The sequence below is a fragment of the Capra hircus genome, chromosome 8 (assembly GCF_001704415.2).
Source record: "Capra hircus breed San Clemente chromosome 8, ASM170441v1, whole genome shotgun sequence".
In the NCBI taxonomy this organism is placed as follows: Eukaryota; Metazoa; Chordata; class Mammalia; order Artiodactyla; family Bovidae; genus Capra; species Capra hircus.
In genome coordinates, this window is record NC_030815.1 from 83,776,031 (window position 1) to 83,787,395 (window position 11,365).

At 39.9% G+C, this 11,365-nt stretch overlaps 1 protein-coding gene across 1 annotated transcript in view; it reads left to right on the forward strand.

Annotated features, from left to right (window-relative positions):
* Positions 1 to 11,365, forward strand: part of CENPP (centromere protein P) — a 235,608-nt gene that overhangs the window by 60,045 nt on the left and 164,198 nt on the right. Inside the window, 1 exon segment of the mRNA XM_005684168.3 lies at positions 9,953 to 10,049. Within this exon segment, the coding sequence (XP_005684225.2) occupies positions 9,953 to 10,049 (97 nt within the window).

Genomic DNA, 11,365 nt, shown 5'->3' on the forward strand with positions numbered 1-11,365 from the left:
CCGGTCTTAAAATATACCTCTTCTGCCCCAGAATGAACATTTAAAAATAAATAAATACATATGTGTTGAATGTGTATTATGTACTTTGTTCCATATTAGTCTCTCATAATACAGTTGAACAATATTAGACAATGATAAGTGGTATCAGGGATAATAAAACCATGCCCTCCTCCAAGTAATCTTCCCAACCCAGGGATTGAACCCAAGTATCCTGCATTGCAGGTGGATTCTTTACTGTCTGAGCCACCAAGAAAGCCAATAATAATATAATTGAACAATATTAGATAGCGATAAGTGGTATTGGGGAAAATAAAGTGGGATGGGAAATAGGGAGTGTACATGATAAGTGAGAGCTATTCACTTTTAAATAACATGGTCAGGGAAGGCCTTATTTAAAAGATATTGTTTTTGTTGTTCAGTCACTTAGTCATATCCAACTCTTTGCGGCCCCACGGACTGCAGTACACCAGGCTTCCCTGTCCACCATCTGTCGGAGTTTACTCAAACTCATGTCCGGTGATCCCATCCAGCCATCTCATCCTTTGTCATCTCCTTCTCCTTCTGCCTTCAATCTTTCCCAGCATCAGGGTCTTTTCTAATGAGTTGGCTGTTAGCATCGGGTGGCCAAATTATTGGAGTTTCAGCATCAGTCCTTCCAATGAATATTCAGGGCTGATTTCCTTTAGGATTGACTGGTTTGATCTCCTTACAGTCTAAGGACTCTCAAGAGTCTTCTCCAACACCACAGTTTGAAAGCATTAATTCTTTTACAAGATGACATATGAGTAAATCAGGGAGCTAACCTTGCCTTATTGTACCTCACTGGTTATCAACTCTAGGTACTCTCTAAAAATGAATCATATGTTGCCTTGTATTATAATCACCTAGCATGTATATATGTATATATATATATATATATATGTTATCTTTAGTTTACAAATATGTGATAACAAGGACAGTGTACTGGTATATAACACATTTCGTTGGTTTTAAACTAATGACTAACACCTCTGAATTAGGAAAAATATTTAAACTCTGTGGAGCTCTTTCTTTATCTGCAAAATGAAGGAACTGGATAAAATTATTTGCAAGCTTCTGCCCCATTCCAGAAGTTTGTATGAAGGATAACAAATCAAAGAATAAAAATATTTCTGAGAAATAATGGAAGTTATTCGAGTTGGAATAATAGAACTATGAGAAGAACATCCTTAAGCTATTAATAGGTCTCTCGTTTACAGCATGGAATGAGCCAGTATTTGGGGAATGCATCTCAGCAAAACTAAAGCTACAGTTTTGTATTCCTCTGGGCCACCCACTCTGCATGGAATTACTTCATCTTACAGACTGCCTATTGTTTGATATTACTTGTGGCATGAATTCCTAAACTCCTTCAGTGAGAATATGTGCCCACCACTATTTACAATATACTCAACTGATCTAGTTACAGGGACTCTTTGAGAATGAAATCTATTTGCCAGATGCCTTCTTCACTTTTTTGCTGTTATTTTTGAAAAAACAAAAACATAAAAAGTTCTAACTGGAAGAGATTTAGGATACAACTACTCAGATTAATCATTTTACAGGTAAGCTGAATGGTTATTACATAAGCATTCTCTTTTTTCAATGCCTGAGACAATTTTAGGTCATTTTCCAAGAATCAATTCAGTTAATCCCCATGCTGACTTCCACAAGCTACTTGCTCTATGGAGTTACTTACTATTCCAAATTTTAATAAGTTCACCAAGATTACTTTAAAAGTAGCTTCAGTGATCATTTTTTACTCAGTGATCAAGAGATGTCCCAAATTCGTCACTTTCATAGACATATCACTAGCTTCCATGAAGACTAGTTTGGTGAGATCCCTCTGAGAAGCAGTTCCGGTGTGTTCTTTAACTCATGGTTACAGAGTTTATTTGCCTAAATGACCAAGTATGGAGGGAATAAACCTCTCTGCTGCTTTTTATATAGTCTCAGTTCAGTTCAGTTCAGTTGAGTCGCTCAGTCCTGTCCGACTCTTTACGACCCCATGAACTGCAGCATGCCAGGCCTTCCTGTCCATCACCAACTCCTGGAGTTCACTCAGACTTGTGTCCATCGAGTCAGTGATGCCATCCAGCTATCTCATCCTCGGTCGTCCCCTTTTCCTCCTGCCCCCATCCCTCCCAGCATCAAAGTCTTTTCCAGTGAGTCAACTCTTCCCATGATGTGGCCAAAGTACTGGAGTTTCAGCTTTAGTATCATTCCTTCCAAAGAAATCCCAGGGTTGATCTCCTTCAGAATGGACTGGTTGGATCTCCTTGAAGTCCAAGGGACTCTCAAGAGTCTTCTCCAACACCACAATTCAAAAGCATCAGTTCTTCAGTACTCAGCTTTCTTCACAGTCCAACTCTCACATCCATACGTAACTACTGGAAAAACCATAGCCTTGACTAGACGGACCTTTGTTGGCAAAGTAATGTCTCTGCTTTTCAATATACTATCTAGGTTGGTCATAACTTTCCTTCCAAGGAGTAAGCGTCTTTTAATTTCATGGCTGCAGTCACCATCTGCAGTGATTTTGGAGCCCCCCAAAATAGTCTGACACTGTTTCCACTGTTTCCCCATCTATTTTCCATGAAGTGGAATCAAAATGTCATAGATTTTTTTAGTTAGGCGAAAATTTATAAGTTTTCTAAAATATATATTATACATTTATATATATATGTATACAAAAGCTTTTCTGCTATGCTTGATAAAGGCTTGAGAAAGAACATCCGAAAAAAAAAAGAGATGGAGAAATTGGAGAACATAAACTGAATGAAATGGGAGCACTGAATATGAAATAGAAAAAGTGAAATGAACTAGATAAAAGTGAAAGATCATCATATAGTCCAGTTGTTTTTAAACCTGACTGTTCATTAGAAACATATCTGGAGCTCTGGAGGAAAAAAGCAATACCTGAGCGTTTGTATTTTTCAAAAAGTTTCAAGATAATTCTGATATGCATCTGGATTTTAAAAAGTGATTACAGGGTTTTCTATTAGATCCTAGTTTTGGCAGTCAGACATGACTAAATGACTAAGCACAGCATTGGTGGTATAGAGTTCTATTATTTTTCTGTTGACCAAACATGATATAATGGTATTGAGTAGGAGTCACATAGTCACAATAGTAGAAGATGCTTATTAGTTTTCACAATCAATAGCCAGACAAAAAATAAAAGATAATTACAACTGCAAGCCATAATTGGAATATGATTAACTTAACAATATAAAATAATGAACATACAACTTGGGGTGAGGAGTCAAGCAGAGTGATGTGGTAGGTGGAAATGCATACATGCACATGTTTTCATCCGCTCAGCCAATCTACCCCTTTGGGATTTGCATTTAATCCATTTACGTTTAAGGTAATTATCGATGTGTATGATCCTATTACCATTTTCTTAATTGTTTGGGGTTTATTTTCTGTAAGTCTTTTCCTTCTCTTGTGTTCCCTGCCTAGAAAAGTTCCTTTAGCATTTGTTGTAAAGCTGGTTTGGTGGTGCTGAATTCTCTTAACTTTTGCTTGTCTGGAAAGATTTTGATTTCTGCATCATATCTGAAGGAGAGTCTTTCTGGGTAGAGTATTCTTGGTTGTAGGTTCTTCTCTTTCATCACTTTAAATATATCATGCCATTCCCTTCCAGCTTGTAGAGTTTCTGTTGAGAAATCAGCTGATAGCCTAGGGAGAATTCCCTTGTATGATATTTGTCATTTTTCCCTTGTTGCTTTTAACGTTTTATCTCTTCTTTAATTGTCAGTTTGATTCTGTGTGTCTCAGTGTGTTCCTCCTTGGGTTTATCCTTTCTGGGAATCTCTGGACTTCTTGGACTTGGTTGACTATTTCCTTTCCCTTGTTAGAAAAGTTTTCAGCTATTATCTTTGCAAATTTTTTCTCAAGTCCTTCCTCTCTCTTTTTCTTCTGGGACCCCTATAATCAAATGTTGGTGCATTTAATGTTGTCCCAGAGTTCTGTTAGGCTATCTTCATCTCTTTTCATTCTTTTCTGTATTCTGTTCTGTGGCAGTGATTTCCACCATTCTGTCCTCCTGATTGTATAGCTGTTCCTCTGCCTCAGTTATTCTGCTGTTGATTCTTTCTAGTGTATTATTCATCCCTTTTTATTTGTTCTTTAGTTCTTCTAGGTCTTTGGTAAACATTTCTTGCATCTTCTCAATCTTTGCCTCCATTCTTTTCCTGAGATCCTGAATCATCTTCACTATCATTATTCTGAATTATTTTTCTAGAAGTTTGCCTATCTCCACTTCATTAATTGTTTTTCTGAGTTTTTATCTTGTCTTTTCATCTGGGACATTAACTTTCTGCTTTTTCACTGTGATTAACTTTCTGTAGTGGGGTTTTTGTTTTAACCTCTGTGAGACTGTGCTTGTTTCTTCTGTCTGTCCTCTGATGAATGAGGCTAAGAGGCTTATGTCAGCTTCTTGATGAGAGGGACTGATGATGGGAATAACTGGGGTTTGCTCTGGTGGGCAGGGCCTTACTCAGTAAAGCTTTAATCCAATTATCTGCTAATGGGTGGGGTTGCACTCCCTCCCTGGTAGTTGTCACTCTTTGTGATCCCAAGGACTACAGAGGGCCAGACCTCCTTGTCCCTCACCATCTCCTGGAGTTTACCCAAGTTCATGTCCATTGAATCAGTAATGCCATTCAATAATCTTACCTCTGCCACCCTCTTCTCCTTTTCCTTCAATCTTTCCTGGCATTGGGGTCTTTTCTAATGAGTCAGTTCATCTGTATATCTGACATTGTTGATGTTTCTCCTAGCAGTCTTGATTTCGACTTATAATTCATCCAGCCCTGTATATCACATGATGTACTCTGCATAGACTCTTTTGTTGACCATGATGGCTACTCCATTTCTTCTAAGGGATTCCTGCCCACAGTAGTAGATATAATGGTCATCTGAGTTAAATTCACCCATTCCAGTCCATTTTAGTTCGCTGATTCCTAGAATATCAGTGTTCACTCTTGCCATCTCCTGTTTGACCACTTCCAATTTGCCTTGATTCATGGACCTGACATTCCAGGTTCCTATGCAATATTGCTCTTTACAGCATCAGACCTTGCTTCTATCACCAGTCACATCCACAGCTGGGTATTGTTTTTGCTTTGGTTCCTTCCCTTCATTCTTTCTGGAGTTATTTCTCTACTGATCTCCAGTAGTATATTGGGCACCTATCGACCCGGGGAGTTCCTCTTTCAGTATCCTATCATTTTGCCTTTTCATACTGTTCATGGGGTTCTCAAGGCAAGAATACAGAAGTGGTTTGCCATTCCCTTCTGCAGTGGACCACATTCTGTCAGACCTCTCCACCATGACCCGTCAGTCTGAGTGGCCCCACATGGCATGGCTTAGTTTCATTGAGTTAGACAAGGCTGTGGTCCTTGTGATCAGATTGGCTAGTTTTCTGTGAGTATGATTTCAGTGTGTCTGCCCTCTGATGCTCTCTCACAACACTTACTTGGGTTTCTCTTACCTTGGACATGGGGTATCTCTTCACGGCTGCTCCAGCGAAGCGCAGCCACTGCTCCTTACCTTGGACAAGGGGTATGTCCTCACGGCTTGCCCCTCCTGACCTTAAACGTGGAGTAGCTCCTCTTGGCCCTCCTGCTACCATGCAGCCGCAGCTCCTTGGACGTGGGGTTGTTCCTCTCGGCCCCCTCCCCTGACCTCGAGCCTGTGGTAGCTTCTCTCGGCCGCCGCCCCTTACCTCAGGAGTGCAGGAGCTCCTCTCGGCCGCCACCCCTGACTTCAGACGTGGGGTAGCTCTTCTCAGCCGCTGCCCCTGACTTCAGACCTGGGGTCACTCCTCTTGGCCGCCGCCCCTGACTTCGGACTTCAGTCTCAAAAACGACAGAATGATCTCTCTTCATTTCCAAGGCAAGCCATTCAATATCACGATAATCCAAGCCTATTCCCCAACCAGTAATGCTGAAGAAGCTGAAGTAGAATGGTACTGTGAAGAACTACAAGAACTTTTAGAACTAACACCCAAAAAAGATGTCCTTTTCATTAGAGGGGACTGGAATGCAAAAGTAGGAAGTCAAGAAACACCTGGAGTAACAGGCAAATTTAGCCTTGGAGTATGAAATGAAGCAGGGCAAAGGCTAATAGCATTTTGGCAAGAGAATGCACTGGTCATAGCAAACACCCTCTTCCAACAACACAAGAGAAGACTCTACACATGAACATCACCAGATGGTCAACACCAAAATCAGACTAATTATATTCTTTGCAGTCAAAGATGGAGAAGCTCTATACAGTCAGCAAAAACAAGACCAGGAGCTGACTGTGGCTCAGATCATGAACTCCTTATTGCCAAATTCAGACTTAAATTGAAGAACGGAGGGAAAACCACTAGACCATTCAGGTATGACCTAAATCAAATCCCTTACGATTATACAGTGGAAGTGAGAAATAGATTTAAGGGATTGGATCTGATAGAGTGCCTGATGAACTATGGATGGAGGTTCGTGACATTGTACAGGAGACAGGGATCAAGACCATCCCAATGGAAAAGAACGGCAAAAGAGCAAAATGGCTGTCTGGGGAGGCCTTACGAATAGCTGTGAAAAGAAGAGAAGTGAAAAAGCAAAGGAGAAAAGGAAAGATCTAAGCATCTGAATGCAGAGTTCCAAAGAATAGGAAGGAGAGATAAGAAAGCCTTCTTCAGCGAACAATGCAAAGAAACAGAGGAAAACAACAGAATGGGAAAGACTAGAGATCTCTTCAAGAAAATTAGAGATGCCAAGGGAACATTTTATACAAAGATGGGATCAGTAAAGGACAGAAAAGGTATGGACCTAACAGAAGTGGAAGATATTAAGAAGAGGTGGCAAGAATACACAGAAGAACTGTACAAAACTTCAAGACCAAGATGATCACGATGGTGTGATCACTCACCTAGAGCCAGACATCCTGGAATGTGACGTCAAATGTGCCTTAGGAAGCATCACTATGAACAAAGCTAGTGGAGGTGATGGAATTCCAGTTGAGCTACTTCAAATCCTGAAAGATGATACTGTGAAAGTGCTGCACTCAATATGCCAGCAAATTTGGAAAACTCAGCAGTGGCCACAGGACTGGAAAAGGTCAGTTTTCATTCCAATCATGAAGAAAGGCAGTGCCGAAGAATGCTCAAACTACCTCATAATTGCGCTCATCTCACACGCTAGTAAAGTAATGCTAAAAATTCTCCAAGCCAGGCTTCAGCAATGTGTGAACTGTAAATTTCCAGATGTTCAAGCTGGAAAAGGCAGAGGAACCAGAGATCAAATTGTCAACATCCGCTGGATCATGGAAAAAGCAAGAGAGTTCCAGAAAAACATCTATTTCTGCTTTATTTACTATGCCAAAGCCTTTGACTGTGTGAATCACAATAAACTGTGGAAAATTCTGAAAGAGATGGGAATACCAGACCACCTGACCTGCCTCTTGAGAAACCTATATGCAGGACAAGAAGCAACAGTTAGAACTGGACATGGAACAACAGACTGGTTCCGAATAGGAAAAGGAGTGCGTCAAGGTTGTATATTGTCACCCTGCTTATTTAACTTATACGCAGACTACATCATGAGAAACGCTGGGCTGGAAGAAGCACAAGCTGAAATCAAGATTGCCGGGAGAAATACCAATAACCTCAGATATGCACATGATGCCACCCTTATGGCAGGAAGTAAAGAGAAACTAAAAAGCCTCTTGATGAAAGTGAAAGAGGAGAATGAAAAAGTTGGCTTAAAGCTCAACATTCAGAAAACTAAGATCATGGCATCTGGTCCCATCACTGCATGGGAAACAGATGGGGAAACAGTGGAAACAGTGTCAGACTTAATTTTGGGGGTTCCAAAATCACTGCAGATGGTGATTGCAGCCATGAAATTAAAAGATGCTTACTCCTTGGAAGAAAAGTTATGACCAACCTAGATAGCATATTGAAAGCAGAGACATTACTTTGCCAGCAAAGTCCGTCTAGTCAAGGCTATGGTTTTTCCAGTGGTCATGTATGGATGTGAGAGTTGGACTGTGAAGAAAGCTGAGCAGTGAAGAATTGATGCTTTTGAACTGTGGTATTGGAGAAGACTCTTGAGACTCCCTTGGATTGCAAGGAGATCCAGCCAGTCCATTCTAAAGGAGATCAGTCCTGGGTGTTCACTGGAGGGACTGATGTTGAAGCTGAAACTCCTATGCTTTGGCCACCTCATGCAAAGAGTTGACTTATTGGAAAAGACTCTAATGCTGGGAGGGATTGGGGGCAGGAGGAGGAGGGGATGACAGAGGATGAGATGGCTGGATGGCATCACCGACTCGATTCACATGAGTTTGGGTGAGCTCCGGGAGATGGTGATGGACAGGGAGGCCTGGCATGCTGGGATTCATGGGGTCACGGAGAGTCAGACACGGCTGAGGAACTGAACTGAACTTAATACAGTGGATGGTACATAGTATGACTTTAGCCTAAGGAATAAATGAACAAATGAATTGGCACTGTCCTGATCTCATCTCTGATCTTTTCCTCTTCATTTTCTCCTCCTACTCCTCACTCTAGCCATTCTGAATACCTTGCAATTCTTTGAACACAGTGTTCTCTTAACGAGGACCAGTCTTTGCCTGTACACCTCTGCTGTGTGCTTCCCCAGTAATGGAAAGTAATGTCATGCCTACTGTGTAGGTATTGTTGTACAACTGAGTTCATGGGGTCGCAAAGAGTCAGACTCGACTGAGTGACTGAACTGAACTGAACTGAACTCTGCATAGAGTTAAATAAACAGGGTGATAGTGTATAACCTTGTCATACTCCTTTCCCAGTTTGAACCAGTTCATTGTTCCATGTCTGGTTCTAACTGTTGCTTCTTGACTTGCATCATGTTTCTCAGGAAACAGGTAAGGTGGTCTTGTATTACTGTCTGTTTAAGAATTTTCTATAGTTTGTTGAGATCCGCACAGTCAAAGGCTTCAGCATAGTCAATGAAGCAGAAGTAGATGTTTTTCTAGAATTCCCTTGTTTTTTCTGTGATCCAGTGGATGCTGGCAATTTGATCTCTGTTCCTCTGCCTTTTCTAAATCCAGCTTATACATCTGCAAGTTCTCAGTTCATGTACTGTTGAAGCCTAACTTGAAGGATTTTGAGCATTACCTTGCTTAGTACATGGAATGAGCACAATTTGTGCTCATAAATGTCCTCACCATACAAGTACTATACAGTAGTTTGAATATTCTTTGACATTATGTCTCTTTGGGATTGGAGTGAAAACTGACCTGTTCCAGTCCTGTGACCACTGCTGAGTTTTCCATATTTGCTGGCATATTGAGTGCATCACTTTTACAGCATCACCTTTTAGGATTTGAAATAGCTTAGCTGGAATTCCATCACCTTCACTAGTTTTGTTTGCAGTAATGCTTCCTAAGGCCCACTTGACTTTACACCCCAGGATGTCTGGCTCTAGGTGAGTGACCGCACCATAGAATGTTCCCGGTCGTTAAGACTTTTTTTGTATAGTTCTTCCGTGTATCCTTGCCACCTCTTCTTAATCTCTTCTTCTTCTGTTAGGTTCTTACCATTTCTGTCCTTTTTTATGCCCATCCTTGCATGAAATAATGACTAGGAACTAGTAACTAAGACCAGATATATTCTTTACTATACCACAGATCATCAAATGAGGTATCAAGGAGGATGTGCCATTTGTGTGATAGCTTGAAAGATGGGTAGAATTTAAACATTTGAAAATGGAGAAAAGTGAATTCCAGTCTGAGAAATCACGCAGGGGGACATACTCAGAAATGCAGAGTTTGGTATATAGAAATATATCAAGCAAGTAGTGTCAGGTCTGTAAAAAGCAATAATAAGATAAAGCCAGATTGGGGGGGTTCATTTAATGATATTTATTAATCATAGAACCTTTTATTTCTACAGAGCAGAAGAAAAAAGAGATCTGCTTATGTTTTTCCAAAGCCTACGCTTCTTTGTGGAGTGGTGTGACTATCGTAAGCGCACATTTAAACATTTCAAGGTAGAGTCTAAAATCTTTCAATTTAAACATATATGGAAAGTGAAGCTGATGTCAATTTGGGGATTTAAGATAACATTGTTATAGTTTTCAAACAATAGAAAATATTTTTATTGGCTTCTGGAATTTGCATTTGTTTGCAATAAATAGAGGAGGAATGCTTCTGTACAAGTCAGTGAACCATTTTCATTGAAAGAAAAATAATTATAGTCATATTTATTTTATAATATACATTTTGAAAAATTAATCTGTCAAGGATACTTGAGGTAAAATGCCAAATGCTAGTAAAGAATATAAGCATAGAAGCCTTATAATGTCATAATGTAATCTTTACGTCCTGAATCACTCTCTGAATTTAAGCTTCTTACTTATTGTTTATTTCACATTGAACTATTGAGGTCTGATTCTTATAAAGTAATTCTTCTTAGGTCTGATGCAGATACATTCAAAGACATTTTTAAAACTCCCTGTTTTTGTTTCTCATGGCTAGAATTATGTTTGGCTACGGTGTAATCCTCTGACTCATGCTTAGTTGGATAGGGTCAAATTATTGACAGCAGGGATTCACACAGAAATCAGTTCTGAAAGAGTTCGCATGAATGATATGGCAAGGTTCAGGTTTCCTCAAAATTCTGAGTCATGACTTTTGTCGTGACTATTGTTTTTATGACTGGTGCTAACACTCGTTTATTTTGGGTTCCTTTTTTAAATCTTAGTCATCATCATTTGCATTTTATTTGGTTGAGCTAATCTGTCAGGCACAGGATTTTCTTTAGAATGAAGCATGCCGGTATCTGTAGTGTGCTGTGGTCCCTTGAGGAGTTCTCAGGATTATGTTTACTTGCAGGTGCTCTTGAACAAGAACAGTTAAATAGCTCTTCTTCAGAATTGGTAAAATAGAGTAATGACTGAGGAGCATGCTGGCAGTTATGATAATAAATCATATCATATGGCCATTTATTTATACATTAGCATGAGTTGTGGGAAATGTGAGCACTATGTGTTTTTAAGGCAAGTGTAGAAGTATAATTGGTGTGCTTTTCCTGTAGCAGATAAAGTGCTTATTTGAGCTGGTCTTTGCTTGTAACAAGGTCGTTAGAATGGAAAGAAACAGTCACATGGTTGTGCAGTCATCACCAGTGTTTACAGAATGTTTTATTCATCCCAAACTGAAAACCTTGTCCCCATTAAACACTTAATTTGTCATTCTTCTGTCTCCCAGCTTCTGGGAACCATCATTCTATTTTCCATTTCTGTGAATTTGACTATGTATCTTGTTCAAGCAGAATCATAAAATTTGTTCTTTTTGCCAGATTATT